Below are 22,138 nucleotides of genomic sequence, written 5' to 3'. Positions count from 1 at the left end.
GTAAACTGAACTTTCAAATCCTGGAATTTAATATCTAGGAAAATGGAGCCCAATAACAAACACACACTGCTTTATACTGACCAAAACTAGTGTTTCTAAAGAACCAATAAAATTCATTCACAGTTTCGGGTCTTATTTTTAAGATCACAATCAAATATCAGTTTGTTAAAAGTAGCCCCATTTAAGTAAATAATTTTCTGTATACTAAAAAAATTGGACATTTTCTGGAGATTTAAGTTAAAGTGAAGTGGGTACTCCTAAAAAATAAGTGATTATTTGGCACTTGCCAGGAGATGTGGAAGATTTTCTTTCACCTCTAACTCAATCCTGACATGTAATCCCCTATATTTCCAATTCTGCATTTCTGAAATTTGGACTACTAATCAAGACATGAGGATGTCGTTAATTGATGTATAGTAGTCCTCAAGTAACCTCAATACAGCCAAACTGTCATTTGTGACTGAAGAAATGTGAGATATAGTTTCCTAGATTCAAATCTACAGACCTGCTTAAAAAAAAAAAAAAAAACCACACACTTCAGTACAGAATGTACTTAAAGTCAATTTTATCTTAGAATTGGAGAAGGAAAGTGCACGATTCTGCATAACTTTGCAAGAGTGGTCTTAATTTACAGAACAACAGCACTGCACATAAACATGTTAAGAAACACTCTGATTACCCAGATGAAGTTTCTTGAAGTGTTTGTGTAAAACTCTGTTAATGCCTTTCCATTAATGAAACCTAGGGACAAAAGTTACAAATTGTAGAAAGGACTACTATAAAATGGCTACCCTAAAGCAAAAGAAAAGATTGATTGAAATGGTCTCCCATCAAGGAGTCTGAACTTGAACTGAAAGATGTATTGTTCAAATTTTCCCATCATGGACCATAGCTGCCTCCTAAACTACCTCCCACCTCAACTTCTAAATAATCCCATTTGTGATGACATACCTTACCTATGGTAACTCTAGTACTTCATTAAATCTGTGCATTTATCCAACTAATTTCTTCACCCCCAGATCCCTTCAGTTCCTGGTCCAGATTACTGTGTGCCATGTTAGCTCTACACAGTTCAGCAGAAGCAGTGATCCAAGTACATTCACTCCTGCATATTGCTTCAACTCTGCTGTCCAGAGCCCCATTTTCGAGTGAAATACTTTTTGTCAGCTGTTGATTCCAGTTCTGCTGGTGCTTTAGATCCTCTCTTAACCCTTATATAACTGAAGCAATCCTAGTGGAAGCTACCATGTTTTCTCCCTCTTAGCCACTGCTTCTACAGGGATATGGGCTCTTCCTTGTGACAGAGCAAGGATAACTGAAGAATCAGCTGTGAAGAAGTTATGAGTGATCACCAAGTGACCAGTAAGTACCAGGCCAACTACCATTTTGGAGATTTGTTTTATGTTAGTCTATAGCAAAACTGGAGTTGAGAAACAGACCACTTAAATGCAAACAAACAATGTTGCTAAGGCAAGCCTATCTTAAAAGGACTGATCAAGCAAAGAAAAACCTCACCTGCTCAAACAGTTCAAAATGCCAGATTTCTCAGAAAAGTCTTGTTACAACACTGACTTTTTTTGGGGTGGGGTGGGGAGCGCAGTGGTAATTTGTGAATTTGTTCCAATTTCCCCCCAAAATAGAACACGCAATCTTTATAACAAATCCATATGGATTACAGGATCACAAAGTGATTAACCTATAATTTTTTCAATTTTCTTACACGAAGGATACTACAAAACCTATTGATATCTAAAATGAGTTAAAGTGACAGCATTGTAATATATTTCCTATCTCACTGATTTCATCTGCATTACTGCCTGAATTTGTCTCATGTATAAAAACTAGATTGGGATTTTGGGGTGCTATAAAATAATGACCTCGACTGAGATTTATAAAGAAAGCTTAGTGTTGCGTAACGGGAAATTCACTGTTTCACTGTCATTTTTGCAATGTCATACACACATTGTAAAATATAGTTAGCTGTATCTTTTGCTGAAGAGCAGAGTGGAGAGATCTTCATTCTCCATCCATTAAATGTGTAAAGCTCAGCTTATAAAAATAAAAGCTGCTGTTTTCACACAGAAAATAGCTGTTTGAAACTATAAATGCCTCAGTGAGGATATGAAGAACATAATATTCTGGAGGGCGGGGGGTGTTTGGTTTTTTGGATGGGTTAGCATGCAAAAGCAAAACTAATACCAATGATTTCATAATATGCACAGTTGTGGCTGTCATTTTGAAAAGATCATTTCCCAATGGCATATACTATGGGTCATGCTTAACTTCTATTCCCCAAAAGGTTCAAAGCAGAAATTTCAAGAGCTGGCACTCTAATATATCCTGGTGTAGCATAGCCTGCCATTCACATATGTAACAGAAAATAAAAGCCAGTGGCATGAGCCATGATGAAAATGCTGACAAAACAAGAAAGGTAGGAACTATTGGCAGATAAAAACGCCGTCCAAGATATAGGGGACAACCACTGCCATGGTGTATACAATGGAGAAAAAAAAACAGTATTTAATTTGCCTGTTAAAAGCAACTGATACGATTATACTAACCATTCATCAACATTTTATATTTAATATCCAAAACTCAAGACATTTCATAAGCTAACATGCTAAATTATTTGAAAGTTAGGATTTTATAATGTGTCTAATGTTAAAAAAAAGAGAAAATAAAGAGAGGTCATCTTGTGTGCATCCACCATCCTGAAGCCGAAGAAATTTCACAAATTTATTAAGCAATATGTAAACTCATTCCCCACTTACAATGAACAATTTTCTTTGTGAGATGAACAAATGTTTAGTCAGTGCAGAGAAAACAAATGTCACCTGAAAGCACAGGAGCAGTACACTGACACAGGATGAAGAGTTGTGCTACAATATATGCTGTGAATTCTTCAGCCAAAATATTTTCTTTGGACTAGAATCTGCCAGCAACAGTGTAAAAACGAAGTTTGACTCCTAATCTCCAGGGGTCAAAATGTGAATTTAATCTCACTATTTGGATTCAAGTAATGGAAAGATGTTTAATGGTCACTTTTTGGATGCCAGGTACTACTAATTGACAGCTGCTACCTCATTTGAGTAATTTAAACTACAGTATTTATAATAAGGCCAATAAAAAGGTTTCAAGATAAGTTTTAATTCATTATTCTTTGAATAAAACCTTTGTAATTAAAACTAATATATTGAATATAATATAATATATATTTTTCCTGAAAGTACTACATAAACTTGGTGTACTGTATATGATGATGAACTAATGTATCTGCTTCAACATAAGGAGATGTGTAGTTCAAAGTGATCAGCACTTCATAGCTGAATGTATACACCTTGGCTGAAGTCCAGCATCATGACAAAGTTCACTCATTCTCAATTACTATCATAGCCTACTATAATCCTCAGATTTCCTCAAGCAAAACCAGTTTTTCTTGAGTCAGAATTGTTAAAACATTTAACACAATGATCTTAAAGATAACTTCTCCAGTGATTACTTTGACTAAATATAAAATTTGCACTATCATCTGTTCCTATTTCTGCCGTTAGTGACATGGGGCAGAGCTTTAATGATATTTCCATATAGAAAGTAATGTGAAATCAGGAGAATGTTTTCTCTTTAACTTTCATTCACAACTGCAGCATGTACTAAATGAAAACATATATCCATTAAATATTTTGGTGCCATGAATACCAATGACACTTGTGAAGATGACCTAATGTTCTTAAAGTATCCAGTGAACCTGGTATTACAGTCAAATGAAGGAAGAAAAACTAACATGTTTCCCAGTAATTAACATTCACCTCACCATGTGCGTATCAGAACCCTGAAAGCAGTTAATAGGGAGAGTATGTGATATGCCAGAGATACATTCCTTTGAACCAAAACAAACATTATCAGAAAAGCATTAATCCTCCAGTCCTATACCACACAACTTGTCTAGAGGAAGGAAAAAAAAAAGAAAATTCACAGGAGCTCTGAAGACATGGGGAAAAAGGTGGGGGAGAGGAAGGGGAGGAAGAAACAGATGACTCCATATAACGGCAACATATTGGGACAATTCAAATTACTAAGGAGGGAGGAGTCAGACTCACTTCCAGCAGGAGTCAGGGCAGTGAAAGTGAAACTCCTGTGCCATCTCCTAAACTCTGATGAGGTTATCCCACCATTCCATACTTAGTTCAGACTATATTCTCTTTTTATTGACCATTTCTCGGACTCCCTCCAACACTCCCCTCAGTTACTCTCTGAGGCCAGCATCAGGCTATCTGCTCTCCTTGTGTCTCCCCATATTCCATCTTCTTGGTCTTTCCTAATAGTTCATTGCCTGTTGCCTTCCCTCCTCCCCACATATACTTTATACCCAAAGCCACACCACTATTTAAACCACTGCAAGTTTGTGTTTAGACCACGCCTAAGAGAAGAGTCTGTACAATGGGTACTAGGGAGAAGCCCAACTATTACTAGGGAAGCTCTACCCACATCAGAAATGTTCTGAGGGACTGGAAAATACTTACTTTTGTTGGAAATTGCAAGGACAAGGGAGCATAGTAGCAAGAAGGGTCAGGCCTGACTGATTTCCCAGTGAAGACTATGAACTAAACAAGAAGAGTCAGGGAATTTCAGTAAATGCAGGCCTCATTCCTCTCAAACACTTCCTTTTAACAACTTCTGGAGGAATTCCTGCCAGCTTTGATGCTGCATGGACTAGGACTCTTTTAGCCAATCCTGATCTACTCCCCTACTGAGGGATTATTTCTTGGCAACTGCAGTTAGGATGAAGCAGATTCCGTGACTCCAAAAGCAACAGACTAAGCAGTAAGTGAGCCAAAGAGCTTAGTGGATGGTTTTCTGGAGCCCTGAAAACACGTCTAACTGATTTGTAAGTAGTGCATTTTGTACATTCATCTGTCCTGTTAAGTAAGTCTAGACCAAGACTGGCTACGGGAACAGAAAGAAATTTTTGGCCTTCTCCTTAGTTTGTTTGCCATTTTGGCATTCTCAACTTAAGTAAAGGCCTAATGCAGTAGAGGATTTTTCCCAAACAGTTAACCTCATGTTGCCCAAAATTATTTAACTCTGCCAGAGGTAAACACTCTGTACTGCTAGTCACAAACTCAGACTACAATTTATAGTAAGCAGATTTGAAGGCAAAAGTAATATTTCTATTCACATTATGACCTATGAACTGTTGGCTCCCTCTCTATGGAAGCAGAAAGTCTGGTCACATGAGTGACAAGAGCCTGCAGTGCTGAGTCTCTGGCAGCAGCATGACAATGGTCAGTCAGGCACTTGGGAAAAGAAGGCCACAACTTCACTCCCCCTCCCCCCGTGCATGTCACCGTTAAGTGATTTTAAATGAAAAACATTGACACTATTCAAGGGCATTAATCTTATTTTGTCTTTGGAAGATGTGTAGTGAGGCATCATCTCTCCTAACCACACACTTTCAAATGTACAGGAAAAGTTTGAGTTTTTTTTAAGATACTCATCCAAAAAAGGTTAATTTTTATTAATAGCTGAAAGTCAGACAGAATCCCACCACAACATAAATCCCTTTCCATTTTACTTTACTGCCATCTTTCCCTTGTCCTGCAGGGTTTTTTTTGCTGGGGCTGAGGGGGTTTCCATGTCTCTCCAATTTTCTTTGCTCCCTCGCTACGTGTGATCTTTGCTTCTGCCACTCTTGTGTTACCTTTCCAGCCCTACCTCTCTCTTCATCCAGAAATGCTGCAGCTAATAATGTCTTTGTCTACTCCAAGAGTGGGAGGACAAAGACAACACTCCCCATAGAATTACTGCTGTTCTGAGCAATAGTTGCTTATGAAGAGCGTGGGAGGGAACCAGTTCAACATATAGAGCTGGGAGTACCTCATCTCTGCCTCCACTCAGTCATTGGAATGTGGGGCAAATGGCAACACATCACACCCTGCTCACCACCAACTTAATAAGAGAAACTGGGAAAGAATACAACCTATGAGCAAAACCACTAAAACACTATCTAGCCTATTAACAGGCCAAAGTGTTGGCCCCCACTCATTCTGTGACAGCTCCCAGATGTTACTCTCCGGCTCCATACATTAAAAGTGCAGGGTTACTTTTACATTACACTTCAGATAGTTAATTTAAAATCCAATCAGTCAATCCTGATTGCAATCCTGTTCAATCCCAGTCCTAAAAAGAAATTAAGATCTTAAATGTTTTTATTGTGGTTGTTTTGGGTCCATTTATACCTATAATTAAAAAAAAACCAAACACATGATCACAAATAGTTAAACCATTAAGTAGTCAATGTAATGGAGTTTCCTTACAGAGGCATCTGGATTAGCAAAGGATACAGACCTAGTTAAGTCAATACTATTTCTTGGTTATACCAAATTATTGTAAAGACAGCCTTCATTTTTAATCAGGTGATAGAAAAGGTGCTCATTAAATAACAGGCTATACAGGATATGAACTGAAAAATAACTGAATGGATCAGAAGGGCACAAGCCAATAGTTTAGCTGTGGGAAACATCTTACCAGTCATCTAACCAATCATGACAAATACTTTCCACACAAAGTCCGAAACTCTCAATCTAATGCAGCAGTTCTCAAACTGTGGGTCAGGACCCCATTTTAATGGGGTCACCAGGACTGGCTTAGACTTGCTGGAGCCAGGGGCTGAAGCTCAAACCCGAGCTCCACCACCCGGGGCTGAAACCAAAACCCGAGCCCCACCACTCAGAGCCAAAGCTGAAGCCCAAGTTCTTCAGCCCTGGGTGGCGGATCTCAGGTTATAGGCCCTGACAGGTACCACGGAGGGAAAAATTCAGTGATTGTAGCACCTGCTGGTTTGCAATTCTAAGTTATAACACACACACACACGGTAAAGTGAACTTTCCTACCAAACAGACTTCTTTGAATCACTTGATTTCAGGGTTGTGCTCTGATGTCCCTGCCTTTCACGCTCATTGGCAGCAGACTCTACAAGGGACCTCAGGGTGGGGTGTGTGGGTGTGCAGAGGAACTCAACCATGGACATGTACATAATATTTTCATTCAGCCCTTTTTGAAGTGAGGGGAAGGGATGTAGGGGTCTGACACGAAGTCATAATTGGGTCCACAATGGCCTCACTGAGAGGCAGGACTCCTTCGGAAGGGCTCGCAGCAGCCAAAATGTCAGCCAAGCTGTGGGAGGACTCTTCTAACTCCATCTGTACGTCCAGATTTAAGGCAACCTTCTAACAACTTTTGGTGAGCCTTACAGTCATCTAGGGGAAGGGAAGACCAGCACAGGCTGTGGATGCTCTTCCTCCCTTTCTGCATCAGCAAGATCCTGTTGAACCGGCTCTTTGGAAGCTGGTATTGGACTCTGTACCAGAGTTGGGACCAAATGCCATGTGGTAGGACGGTGCTGTACTTCTTTCCGAAGCCACCAAACAGGAGTGCCTGGAATAAGCCCTGGAAACTTGGGGAAAGGCCCACAGGTTCCTATAGGGCCACTGGACCGGTGCAGGTCCCCAGTGACCTCCTGGTCAACCACTGGATGGTACTCCTGTGCCTGGACCCATGGAAGAAGTAGTAAGCGTGGCTTTGGAGGTCAGGAAAAGTAAGACCCAATCTCAAATTCAGAAGAGGACAAGTCTCCCTCCAGTGACTACAGGGGTGCAATTCCCAACAGTGCTGGCAATCGGTGCTTGGGCACTAGGAAGAGAACTGAGTGGAGCCCTAAGCCTTCTTGTTCCTTGAAGACCAATTACACCAGTTTGAAGCAGATAATATACTGTAGTTTTCATATCTGCTATTTACATTGGTTGGAAGAAGCGGAGGATGCTATAACCTTGGTTTTGGAATTGCATTTAATTCTGAAGTTTAAACCAGAATTAATTTTGCTGCTTAAGTTTCATTCTTCTGATGTAATATTGATCCAACACTTCAAAATTTTCTGCCACTTGCTCCGTATTTGAGGATCATCATCATACAGGGTCAGCCTATAGTTATGCTTGTTTGCAAGTGTCAGCATAACTTTCTCTCTATGGAAAATTGCATAAGATGGATCAGTCGTGAGGACAACTGGTTCAGACATGATGGCCACTAAGAAGGCAACCTTCACAGACATATGGGAGAGTAGCCATGTTATTAAAGGTTTGAAGGGAAACTTGGTTAATGCCAAAATGACCAAATTAAGATCCCATGCCAGAGCAGGGATTCTGTTATTTCTGTTATATGATAGAAAGTCCTACCTAGAACCTTTAGAAAATGTACAGCCAGTAGACAGGAGAAAACAGAGGGTCTATTGATTGAGGGTGGTAGGCATCACTTATCACCAAGTGTACTTTTAGGGAGCCAAAAGGAGAGACGGGAGGTGTCACGTTATTGATTTGAACTGGGACCATATAGAACATGGTTGCAACCAAAGTCCTGTAGTGGCACCAAGTCTTATATAAAGGGGGTTAAATGAGGTGTCTAAGACAAGGTTATGGTTTACTGGTTCTAATTATGCTGTCTATATGTGTGCATCAGTTTTGTAGTTGAAGTTATAAATATTGGCTCTAAACTGTCTGTATTTCAAACTTATGCTATGCTTCTGGGAGACATCCCAGACAAGTTGGTGTTAGCTCTGCCTAGCCTGCTTGATGGCCCATTAAGGACCATCAGCTGTACAACTGACCCATTGAGAGAAGGCAGATATGCCTTGCAACTCAGCAAAGTATGCAGGGACTGGCCCATGTGACTCCAGACTCCATTTTGCTGTAATTTTCCACAGTAAGGACAAAGAGGTGTTCTTACAGCTGGAAAGGACTATAAAAGGCTAATGCCACTCCTCCAACTTGTCTTCAGTCCTGCTTCTTAACTCTGGAGGGACTTTGCTACAAATGGAAGCTCTACACAAAGGACTGAATGATCCATCCCAGCTGTGGATGTACTCCAGAGACTTTATTTGAACCTGCAGTTTATTCCACCTCTGAACCAAGAACTTTGCCATTACTGTATGTAATTGATTCCATTTAACCAATTCTAGCTCTGATCTATATCTTTTTTCTTTTATGAATAAACCTTTAGATTTTAGATTCTAAAGGATTGGCAACAGCATGATTTGTGGGTAAGATCTGATTTGTATATTGACCTGGGTCTGGGGCTTGGTCCTATGGGATCAGGAGAACCTTCTACTTTACTGGGGTATTGGTTTTCATAATCATTTGTCCCCATAACGAGTGGCACTGGTGGAATACTGGAAAACTGGAGTGTCTAAGGGAATTGCTTGTGTGACTTGTGGTTAGCCAGTGGGGTGAGACCAAAGTCCTCTTAGTCTGGCTGGTTTGATTTGCCTTAGAGGTGGAAAAACCCCAGCCTTGGGCTGTACCTGCCCTGTTTTAAGTGATTTGTCCTGAACTGGCACTCTCAGTTGGGTCCCGCCAGAACCGCATCGTTACAGGAGGTTTACAGGGTGATCAGAAAATCTAGAACAGTGGGACTGTCCAATTCTTTGAGGACATCCAAAGATGATGGGGCTGTCTGAGTTGACTGATTAAACTGTTGCTTGAAATCTGACCAGGGGTACATAAGCTCTGGCTCTGAGTCCAGAGCTGCTCCAATAAATTCTATGGTCTGTGAAGGAATCAAAATGGACATCTCTGCATACACTCAGGTTCCCATTGACATTAGAAGACTGAGGAGGGATGAGGTTGATACCAACCCTAACCCTTCCCTCTCCACCTCCCTGTGGATGCTGACCCGAGCCTCCCCCCCCAAGGGGGGACGCACCCTACATTTTAGGCACCACTGCCCTTTTGTGTCATTGTAACCTGGTGCAAAGAGTCATCAGATTTAGGCATCACAAAAGCAGACCTCATCTTCAAGGTGGTTCTGGAGGGCAATTTCTCTTTAGACTTTTGAGAGAGCATTTTACCCTCACAGCGAGCTTAGAAAGGGGAGTCCTTAGTTCTGCCTTTGCTTGCCCCTGTATTTGAGGTAGTGGTGCTGGGCAGAATGCTCTGATGCCTCTGCCTGGTGTACATAGAGTTTGCCTGGCCTAGATTGGACTGGGACCTCAAAGCATACTCTACTGGATGTTTCCCAAATTTCTGTTCCCACTCTTGCCGGGTTTGGCTGAGCAAGGAGCCACAGATACTGCACTCAGTGGAAACATGAACTTTTCCAAGGAAGTACAGGCACTTCTGATGGTCATAGATGACCGGGAAGGATTGGGTGCAGGAGACAGCTCTTTTAAGTCTGAAATCCTGGACATAATCTGAGTCCCATACCAGAAAGGAGGCAGTCTGAAATCTAACTAATACCTAATTAGCTTTTATTTTAGAATATTTATAGATTCAAAGTTGAAGGGGCTCACTGGACACTGGAGGACTAAGCCTCAGGACCATGTGGCAACTGGAGAGTTCTATAGCACTCCTTATATCCTCGGTCCAGAGCATGAGGTGAGGAGGAACACAGGTGCAGGTCAAGAGAAACTATTAGCAAAAGTCTTCCCATCTCAGGTGCATGAATACCCATGGTGGGATACATATAGGGACCAGTACTCGAATAACCATAATTTCTCCCTAGGGTGGCATCCCTGTACCCAGACCACTTAACAAAAACTTGCTTCTGCAAGAATCGTCACTGAAGGAGCTCCTCATAAGTGTAGTTTCCAAGTTCTAACATTATGTTCTCTCCACTCTAATACCAGCCACAATGTTTCATTCATAGGCTTCTCATACAATTGTCTCAGCACTTTTCCATGCTGTTTCCGTCTTCCTGAATGCCCTCCTGAACTGTTCCACAAGTCCATGCTCCTCTCCACATTCAAGCCACTCCTCAAGTACTCACTTTGACATCTACAAGAAGCAAGCCAAACAACAGTAGACAGGTAGATGGACAGTTGGCTGTAGTTTATAAACAGAGTATGCACAGGTGACCAATCACTGTATCCATTTTCTCAACTGTTGTGATAACTGGGGACTAGTAGGCCTACCTCCTTTATGAGTTTAACTGTGGGGAAGTAGATGGAAGTTTGTGAAATGGTCCAGTCTCGTGTAATAAAAAATGGTAATTGGAAAAGGTAACAGAAGTCCAACTTGGCCTGTTACATAACACCGATTATAAAATCAGTAAGAATGAAAAACAAAGACTAACTTAGTCTAAACAAAAAGGCTTTACCAATGTAAAACTCAAGGACTGTGTTAACAAGAAAAATATGGGACCAGCAGTTAATGGATCAAACTTGGCATGTCTGAAATTAGACCTAATTCGAGAACAAAAGGAGAGGATGGACTATTCCGCCTATCGGCACTTAAAGGGTGGGACTTTGAGGGATTCCAAGAGGGGGAAGACTGCTAGGACTCTGCTGTGCTCCCAAGACTTCATCCTTCTCCCACGGATCACAAAAGTTACTACATCATCATGAAACCTAGAGCTGAACAGGGAAGCGTGGCTTTCACTGCTGCATCAGTGTGTTCTTTTCTGCTCCACTATCTTTCCTCCTGTCCACTGTCTCTCAGCTTTCCATTTGATCCTGAAGTCAGCTGTACCATACAGCACCAACACAATGAGATGAGATGGCACATTTAGCTCTGGCCATCCTAAGGACCAGCCAGACAACGCTGCACATTCCAGACTGGAAGATAAGTCTGGGCAATTGCTGTCATGGCTAACCTGTCACCTCAGAGCATCCATTTGTGACTGACCTGCATCCGAAATCCTGCCATCAACCAACACTGTATTTCCCCAACCTTTGCTCTCATGTCTCTTCTTCTCCTGGTGTCTGTTTGTCAAAAGCAGGAAAAGGAGGCACTCTTCAAATCTCGGAACTGAGTAACAAAAAACATCCCTTTGCTTCCCACCAGGTCCCTCCCCCCCAAAACATTTTAGTGACACCATTCAATAACCAAATTGGTAGCATTACTCTAAGGGATTACAATGCAATGGCAATAGGAAATTCATTCTAACGACAGGAGTAGGCATGTGGTGTTCTGGTGCCTGCAATGTGCAGGCAGTCAGACTAGATCAGGGGTCTCAAACACGCGGCCTGCGGAGGAGTTATTTCCTGCAGCCCGCCATACCGACTGAGGGCCTGAGCTTCTGACTCAGCATTTGTTGCCCCGCCCTGACCTAGGGCCTGGGCTAAATACTCCTGCTGGTTGCTCAGCCCTGACCGAGGGCCTGAGCCCCTGACGTAGCATTGGTGCCCCGCCCTGAGCCAAGGTCGGGCTTACTGTGTCTTCCAGGACCGCAAGGGCTGCAGAGGGAGACCCTGCAGCCGGACGAAGTACCCAAGCACCAGTGTGTAGTGAGCCGGTGTGGCTCCCTGCCGCCCCGGAGAGGGTCGAGCCCCGGCAAACCCTTGTACAGTGTAGATCATCATCAGTGTTACTGACCACATAAGGAATAGTTACAGGTGTTCATATTTTATTAAAACCCCTCTTTGCATTACAGTTTTTAAAAAGTTAATACATTGATTTTTAATAGCATACTATATTACTCTTCATTTTTGACTATACACCTTTACCTCGATATAACGCTGTCCTCGGGAGCCAAAAAAATCTTATTGCATTATAGGTGAAACCGCGTTATATCGAACTTGGTTTGATCCGCCGGAGTGCACAGCTCCGCCCCGCCTGGAGCGCTGCTTTACCGCATTATATCCGAATTAGTGTTATATTGGGTCGCATTATATCGGGATAGAGGTATACTTTTGCATCACTGTATGAAAAGGTTTCAGTGATGCGGCCCTCGGGCCAATGTACTAGTCCTCATGTGGCCCTCATGGTGATTTGAGTTTGAGATCCCTGGACTAGATGATCTTGATGGTCCCTTCTGACCTTAAAGTCAGAGTCTATGAGTAGTGATACTATGGTGGTTATGGAGGGAGTCAGCATAAATGGTTGTTTCCATACTTTAAAATTATGGATTTCTATTGAGTTTATTCCTTACTCTAAATTCCCTGGGTTTTATAAACACAATACATTTACAACATTCCTGTAAAGTATTCTACCCTAAATTACTGATATGTACTCAATGTACTTGCTGAGCATTTTTTTTAATTTGAAAAAAAAAAAATTCAAATTGTAATTAAGAAAAAAAAAAAAAGACCTCAACAGTAAACAAGACGACCCAAGGGAATGTTACCATGCAGTATTTCTAATGAAGTTATGCAATACCAAATAATTTTTTAATTTAACTTTTAGGGACCCACCACCACTATGCTCTGGCTGCTTTATACCACTATGGAGCAGTGCAAAGTAGCCGTGCCTGTACTCCAGCTTTCCATTCCTTCTTGCTCTCCACATTCCCTTGTATTTCCTTCCCAGTTTTACTGTCTCCTGTGCTCCTTATTGAGCACATCTGGGGCAGTGGGTAGTCCATGAAGACAAATATTTTTATAAATGTATCAGTTGAAGCATAAGAATAAAATCTTTGGAGAAACTCCAGTTTCTGTCCTCTTTAAAAATAGCCACAACCCTGTTTTTCCCCTCAATGAAAGCAATCAAGCTACCCTCAGGAAAGACAGAGGCTCTCCTATCCTGTCAGAAATCTCAGAGGAATAGGTGAATGGAAGCAGTGAATAAGCTTTTAGCTGTGGAGAACATCTGCACAAATAATCTACCCCTTAGCAAGGAAGGAGGACTAGTAATGGACAACACCAAGAAGGCTGAGGTATTGAACGCCTATTTTGCTTCAGTCTTCACTAAAAAGGTTAATTGTGACCAGATGCTTAGCACAAACATGATTAATATTAACAATGGGGAAGGAACCGAAGACAGATTAGGGAAAGAACATGTGAAAGAATATTTAGGTAAATACGATATTTTCAAATCAGCAGGGTCTGATGGAATTCATTCTAGGGCAAACACCTAGAAGATAATAAGGTGGTAAGTAACAGTCAGCATAATTTATCAAGAACAGGGTAACAAGCCTTGTGGATGGGGAAGCAGAAGATGTGGTATATCTTGACTTTAATAAGGCTTCTGATACGATCTCAGGTGACCTCATAAACAAACTAGAAGATAAGGTGCTAAGTAACAGTTAGCATGGATTTGTCAAGAACAAATCATGTCAAACCATGATTCTATACTTAATGAACTGAAGCAAATCTCTGAACTGTTAGTAAACCTGACCTCTGAGGAAGGTTGAAAAACTAGGTATGCTAGTCTTGGGGGGGGGCCAGGGGGGTGGGGTGGGGTAGGGAAGGAGACTGAAGCAGGGACCCGATAAATACTTTTCAAATGTGTTACAGACGGTTATAAAGAAAATGGTGATCAATTGTTCTCCATGTTCACTGAAACTACACTGAAAATGTAGTAATAGGCTTAATCCGCAGCCAGGGAGATTTAGGTTAGATATTAGGACAAACTTTCGAACTATAAAGGATAGTTAAGTACTGAAATACAGTTACCATGGGAGGTTGTGGAATCCCAGTCAGTGGAGACTTTTGACAGGTTAGACAAACACCTTAGGTCCTACCTCATGACTGGGGGATGGACTAGTTGACCTCTTGAGGTTCAATTCCAGCCCAGCATTTCTATGAATATAGTATCAGAGGGGTAGTGGTGTTAGTCTGGATCTGTAAAAGGCAACAAAGAGTCCTGTGGCACCTTATAGACTAATCCACGAAAGCTTATGCTCCAATACTTCTGTTAGTCTTTAAGGTGTCACAAGACTCTGTCGCTTTTTACATGAATATAATAGGAATTCCACCCAAAAACTAAAAATCTTAAGTACATGAAAAATGGAATTATAATGGAAACAGTTTTGTACTCTTAAATACAGATTTGGCTTCCAGGTGCCAACTGTAATATTAAAGTTGAAGCAAGGTGATTAAAACAGTGACACATCAATCCAGGGGAGGGGAGAAAAGACCTCAAAAGAGTGCCAGAATATCCAAGTAATCAAACCATTTATTAACTCAATAGTCTTGTGTGCTTTATAATAATTTTAAGATGGGTTAAATATTGCATCCATAACAAATGGGATAAGACAAAGGTAATCAATAAGCAGACCATAGGCCAAATCCAGACCACCAGACACTTCTGAACAGACCCTGAAACCTCTTTATTTACTTATTATTATTATTATAATATTTTACTATTTTCTCTAGAGTCTGGATCTTGATAAAGAAATTTGGACTTTCACAAAAAATAACTGACTACCCCAGGATAAGATCTAGAGATACATATACTAACTACAAGACCCTCAACACCACGGTGCTGAATAAAATAAGAGAAAGTATTACCACTTACCCTCTTTGGCCCACTAAAAATCTTCCTGGTGTTCTCCTTAGATTTATCGCCTTGTTTATTTGTGGACTTCTTATTGCTTTCAGGCACACCAGATGAATCCTCTGAAAAATCCAGTAGATCTGTAAAGGTAAATAATGAAAAGATATTCTAGCAGTCAGCCACTTTCCACAAAATTCTGTTCTTGTACCTAAAGTGCTACATTTTAAGGTGCTGAAATCATAGATTAGCTAATGACATTCTCAAATTTACAATAGTTTTTTGAAACTGCTTGAGACTACAATGCAGCATTTAAACATTTGACAAAAACCTGATGTTAAGAAGGTTTTAGTTTATACTTGGTTATAGCATGAGAAGTCAAATTTCTACCCAAACACTGGTTCAAGACCTATACTTGAAAAGGTTAACCGATCTTGAAAGAATGTATACTGTTTCTAACTGGTTTCTGGGATAGCAGAACTAAGAGCTTTATAAAGCTAATATTTCACAAGATAAATGGAAGTTATATTGGAAAAGAAGTGGAATAAATCAAGATGAAAGTCAATGTTTTTAAAGTACATTACCCTGTAATGGGTAAAGGTTGGAAACAAAAATGTATACTACTGGAAGTCTAACGATTGAGACCATTTCAAGCCCTCAGAGTTCATATACCAAACCTTAAAACTGACAGTGGCCTTTCATATTGACAGCTTTTTTGGCACAGGCAAGTAGTGTATAGTAATCTCACCCCTTAGGATTATACAAATTTGTCAGTCAGTCATCAATCTGAATCTTTGTAAAAAAAATTGCTTTAATTAAATTCATCTTTGTACAAATTTATGTTCATACCTCACTTTTGAGAGGAATGCAAATATTACTCAGAAGTATAGTGGATATACTTTTGAATCTTAACTATTTCTAGTGGCATTCCCACTTAATAGACAGCTTGCTAGAAATAGGTGAGAAAGGTTTGCAGATGGAAGGAACTAGTTGGCAGTGGTCTCAGGGGTTCTCTTTTCAGTATACCCGGATTCTGCTGCCCAGATCCCTCTGGTACTCAAAATTTTGGTTGTAGATCTCCAACATTAATTCATATGACCCTGCCTTCTCTTCAAGATGGAGTCGACAGGAGAAAAGAATTTTCATTTGTGTTGCAGGGTCGTAAGCATAAAGGCTTGGAAACTAGTCTGCATGTTCTTTGATTTGGTGCTACTCAGATGTTATCACAGACTTTATTTGGGAAGTGGAGGCAGGAACAGAGAACACAAAATTAAACTCATGTTGTTTAAATAAAAAAACTGACCATGGTTTACTCCTAGTGAGCTACCCTTATTTTAGAACTGTAAGACATGCAAGCATGCTGGATCAATTGCTCTATTAAGTTATTTTGACTTTTCCACACCCACACACCAACAAATATTGAACGTTAGGCAATATGTTTTTCACAATACAGGTATCTGAACTCACTATGCCTGTAGAAACCATTAACATTTTCAGATACTTTTTGTTACAATTTGAAAATTGTTAGATTGATACATGCAATAGTATTTGAAACAGTTTTAGACTAGAGCTCAAAATCCTACAGTAATATAATATTCTTTCATTATGGTAAAATAATCCAAAAAGTCTTAAAATTTAGCAGTAGCCCAAGGGAATCAATGTGCCTAATGTGCCATTAAAAAACAGTACAATTGCCTACCAAGTGACAAATCAATCGTAGCTATAGTAATAGAAACAAAAAAGCAGGCATGAAGCCTGCAGTGCTGCTGCTGTGGCTGGCTCACTGAGCATGCACTGGGTTTCATGCAGCAGGATTCCATGATAAGTTACATATTCTAATGGCATTAATTATGATCAGGGCTTCTTACCTTCTCTGTGAAATTACATAACCAGTAAATGGATATGAAATGATGTCAATTTCTTAGGTAATCCTACAATCAAACATCAAAAGCAAGCCAAATACTGCCTAATTAGGTCATCTTAAGGATCCAACGCAGCTTCAAACTGCATTTAGTTGAACAGCAAGAAAAACTGACTCCTCTGCATTTCAGATCCCTTGCTCCATTTATCAAAAATCCAGCATATTAGATTTTTATTAGTGATCCATTAAGTGCATTTTGAAATGTGTGATTTTTTTTTTTTTAAATCGGCACTTCAAGATGACTTAATTTGATAGTATTCAGGGAGCCCACCAAGCTAGTGCCTGTCACGGTCAGCAAATAAGGAAACTTTTTCTGATTTGTCCACTAAAAGTTACTGTACATGTATGACACCACTATCTATATTCAATATCGAAACATGTGCAAGTTTAAATTAGGTCATCTTTACCCAGGGTCAATTCTGAAAAAGTCTCATCTTCGAGATTAATTTTAAAAATATTTAGGGTTTTATATATATATATATATATATATATCAGAGATTGAAAGCTCCTCCCCCCGCCCCCCCAACCTCCAAATATCAAAAACCTAGCCATGAAACAATCTCTGAGAAAGCTGACAATGTTATGAAGGTAAAAGGTCTTGAGGCGCTTGGTCACCAATTTATGGAAAGTTCAGTATTTAAAAAAAATCCTTAGCACCCACTCAGCAAGCAACAAAAAAATTTTAATTGAACTATTTTATGCAATAAAAATTATTGCATAAAATAATCTGTTTTAGAGGAAGATAAGTTTACAGTAACATTTAGAACAAGGCAATCAGTCAAACAGCTTATTTCCTGAAGTTTCTTCAAAGCATCTCACGTAGAAACATATTTATAATGTATGATTTCAATGTTATGTAATGTCTATTTTCATAGGCTGTTTCCCTCACACTTTTTGGAGAACTGTCCCAGGGAAAAATGTGTCTTCCTAAATCCTGTGAAAGTGTGTTTCTTTTACTTTTTTTGGTGGTCTGCAGGACCACTGCAATTGACAAAAATTTCATAAGAAAATTGGGAAACTGGAATATAGGGAAGAGAAAAAAGGATCTATAAAGGGGCACGCTTACAGAATATGGAAAAATAAAAACTAAAAATACTGCTATAGCAGTATTAGAATTTCCAAAACCTAAAAATGTTTCTTTTGTAGGACCTTTGGAAAGATAGAAGAAAATGAATAGAATAGGCATTTTCCATCGTTTTCCACAGCACACAGAGTTTCATTTTACTCTTAATCTCAGACTCTGAAATGCTCCTTGATTAAGGCCTGCCTATCCTTGTGATTAATTGAAATTCCTCTTGGTTGAGAGACCATTCCCTTTGATTTTCAACCTGTGTAGCCAGTCTGTCCTGGTATTCAGCATTTTCTATGCACAGCCTTGATAGAATCACATTGTACTTTGGCCACTGAAATATTATTGGTTTTAAACATAGTGGGGTTTTGGCTCTAGACAAACAAACAATTTGTTTACTTTCTTGTAGGGGAAGTTAGTTGGGTAGTATCATTGTTTTGCAATTTTGTAGGACTGCAATGTGGAGTGAAAAAGTTTTTCTCCATCCTGATGCTAGACTGCCTTTTAATCAGACTATTTTGGGCTGCAACTGAAGAACTGGACACAAGGGAATTCTTAATTGGGAGTCAAAGCATAGATACAAGATTTCAGGCTTACAGCAACTCTGGAGTGCCTCAGTGTTTGGAAAATGTTGCTATGGAAAAGACTAGGAACTTGGAGCCTGGAAGATTTTTATCCCTTTTTGTGTTTTTGCCCTTAGGTGGACCAATTCTTCACGTACACAGGTGAACAAGAGTAACGTCTGGAAGGGACTTGATTCAGGGAAACATTCTGATTCACACTGAATCCTTTGTGGACTAATATTGCCTCCTTATAGTCTTATCAGATTTCCAGTGGAGTAACTCTAGAAACCTTTAAATGTGTATGACTGGATGTAAGCTTTTTTCTTCCCATCTGTCAACATTCAGAATAAAATGAAAGGAATAGTGCATTTCTACTTAGCCTGAATGTTATTCTAAGAATATTTTCTAGGGTTCTGTAATTTGGCACAGATTTTTGTTTGAAGTCTTACAAAAAACAATGGGATATATGTTTAGACAGATCAGGAACCAAGTTGGAGCATGGCAGAAGTGTTGCATGGGTTCTGTAGAAAGCCAGATTCCATTTTTAAATATGCTGCAAACTAAGGTATAAATTCAACACTGCTGTGAACTGAGGGCAGTATTTAAAACCCCCACTAATGCCAATGGGAGTTTTGCACCAAGATGGGGTGGAATAGAACCTTTATGCAGGAAAGGACATTTTTTCCCAGTACCTTATTTTATATCAGTGGCAAAATATGTTCACCGTTAGGGCAGAAACACCAGTGGTCCTATCTTTCTTCCTCTTTCACCTTCCTGTTTATCTCCTTTACATTTTTCCCTCTGCATTTCATTCCCTGTAACAATATTCAGTTCCCATGCCCCATTGGGATTCACTCCCATCTGCTTCCCCCTACTGAAGTGATCAGCAATGGGAGTGATAAAACTCACAAAGTAACACTAGACCTTAGAGGTAATATCTTTATGAGATTATGACAGTGCTAAGCAGTGAGGTTCACATTTAGTGCTTGAAGGAAAAACAACCAAATTCTTGTGAAATTCCAAGGGTTCTGGGATCTTACATTGTCTCCTGCTGTGGGTTGGAGGGGAAAGATACTCCATGCCCACCCACACTTGCTAAAATGTTTGACATCTCTAGGAGATTATGGCCCTGAAGATTCAAGAAGGAAAAGCCTGACTGCTCTGAGTTCTGGAAAATGTATATAATGTTTTAGGGTCTGCTGGATGCCAAGCTTTGTGAAACGTGTTCGGTCTCAACTGTGCTTCTCAGTCTGTACAAAGGGTCTATTTCTAAGAGAGATGAAATAACATCCCTTGATTATATGCTGTGGATGAGTCCTCCTTTTCAGAGGGCTGTCTAAACAGTAAGGGTGCGTCTGATTGTCCATGTTTTTGGAATATTTCAGCCTATCAGCAAAAAGCTTTAAGCTTGATGAATTTAAGCTTGTTCATCAGATGAGGCCATAGACTATCACAGAGACAGCCTGGTTTTCAAAAAATGACTGACACCAGAGTGCTCTCCAAATAGCAACAATAAAACTATTTTTTGTATGTGGGGAAAAGGGAGATGCCAGCTCAGGCACAGAAACTGGGAGCAGAAGCAGGAGCCCTTTGACCTTGAGTAGGAGGATCTAATCAGATTGCTCAAACAATGGAAAAAACAAGCTGTTGATGCTAAGGACCTTCCCTTCCTAATCCCTCAAGTGTCTCTCCCTTATTTCTCAATGTAGCATGAGTCTGGTAGGAGGAAACAGTAAGAAAATTCAAGTTTTTTTGGTTCTGAGCTCAAAATTTATGAATCTAGGTTCAACCTTTAAGTCCAGTAGTAATCATTTAAATGGACCTCCTGTGTAGCATAGGCCACAGAATTTTACCCAGAACATTGTGTCTTGAGCCCAATAACTTGCAGCTGAATTAGGGCATCAGTAGAAAGACCTCTGCTTTCCAAGCATGGAGACAGAACAGTGGGAAGGGGATATTGTTGCATTGTGGTTTACAGGCCAAGAGATGCAACCTGTTTTCAGTAGAAAGAGGAATCTTTTCCTCTGGCATGAGATTAAAAGGAAGATAAACCATTTTTTTGATAACTATGGAGCAGTAGGCACCCATGACAGACAAGCAGAAGCTAAACTCCTACATTTTTGAACTAGTGAGTACTGTAATTCAAGAGACTAAGAACTTTAAGGATATCATAATTAGGTTACAATTTAAAATTAAGTAGATTTAAGCTTAAAATCTTATCAAATCCAGAAGAATATTGCTTACCTGCATTAGTGCTCAATTGGGTGTCCTGGGAAAAATTCTCATTGCCATCAGAACTAGACTGAAATGAGGAAGATGGTGCTGTTCTATTTCGTTTTTTGTTAGGTTTCCTTTCTGCTAACTGCCAGTCATCTTCATCATCCTCACTTTCACTCAAGTCATCAAACCCAAAGTATTTAATTTTATAATTGGAGCTTCCAGAGCCTCCTTCATCTCCCCCACCCTCATCATGGTCTTCAAACCCAAAAAACTCCAGTTTGACGTCCTTTTTGGATTTTGTATTGCTAGGTCGAAACCTGGTTGTAGTCTTGGTAGTAGCAATGTCTGCTTTCTTTCTTAGACGTCCAGCCTCTCCCAAGTCAGTAGGAGCTGCTGTAGTGAATTCATCAATACGTTCCATTGTATCCTGTATGGTAACATTACAAACTGACAAGCAAGATGGATGGAGAACAGTGTAGTCTCTAGTACGCCCAACTGTCCCTCTAAAACTGGTCCCACTACTCAAAACAGCTTTTCTTGCTGGGTTCAGACCATCATTATTTGATTCATTATTTGCTTTGGATAAAGACTGACTACTGCCATCCATTAGCTTATCAAAATTTGTTGCCCCCTGTTTTGTTTTGTTGGATCTACAATATGTCCTACAGTTGCTTGGCCTAAGAACAGTTTGCACAAGTTCTTCACTAATGGCTTCCTTTGGATTTTCCATATCTTCTTTATCAAACTCTTCATCCTTGTTCTTAATATCTGAGAAATGTTCACTATCAAAATCTAACATATACCCTCCAGCTGTGGAGTCTTCAACTTCATCCTCCCATTCATACAAATGAGTTCTTAATGGCCCCTTAGTCTGAGATATATCTGATAGAGAGTCTGAGCTTTTCCCAATACGGGAGTCCCAAGAGTCAAGTAAGTCCTTGGTTTCTATGTTGTACCCAGAAACGTCTGTGGTTTCAGCATTGGTTTCATTACCGTCTTCAGCATTCTTGTAGATGAAGTGACTGTTCTTATTATCTTCACTAAAATTCTGTATTTTATCTACAAAAAAGAGAAATTATTAATTAATAAGTAATACAAATAGAGCCATGTTATAACCATCAACTCCAAGACACAAAGCTGAACTCTGACTCATCTCAGTGTAACAGAG

At 40.0% G+C, this 22,138-nt stretch overlaps 1 protein-coding gene across 6 annotated transcripts in view; it reads right to left on the bottom strand.

Annotated features, from left to right (window-relative positions):
* The window catches only part of WAPL (WAPL cohesin release factor), a 126,639-nt gene that overhangs the window by 43,459 nt on the left and 61,042 nt on the right, over positions 1-22,138 (bottom strand). For all 6 annotated transcript variants that reach the window (XR_006175509.2, XR_010589221.1, XM_008170259.4 and 3 more), the window contains exons 3-4: positions 20,995-22,029; positions 15,222-15,340 (exon numbers count right to left, since the gene is read on the bottom strand). Coding sequence is in view for 4 of the 6 variants with exons in the window: in XM_008170259.4 (XP_008168481.2) it covers positions 15,222-15,340; positions 20,995-22,029 (1,154 nt within the window). In the remaining 2 variants the exon portion in view is untranslated. The remainder of the gene's footprint in view (positions 1-15,221; positions 15,341-20,994; positions 22,030-22,138) is intronic.

The sequence above is a fragment of the Chrysemys picta genome, chromosome 7, assembly GCF_011386835.1.
Source record: "Chrysemys picta bellii isolate R12L10 chromosome 7, ASM1138683v2, whole genome shotgun sequence".
Lineage (NCBI taxonomy): Eukaryota > Metazoa > Chordata > Testudines > Emydidae > Chrysemys > Chrysemys picta.
The sequence above is the reverse complement of the archived record's forward strand: the minus strand, read 5'-3'. Positions and strand labels throughout refer to the sequence as shown.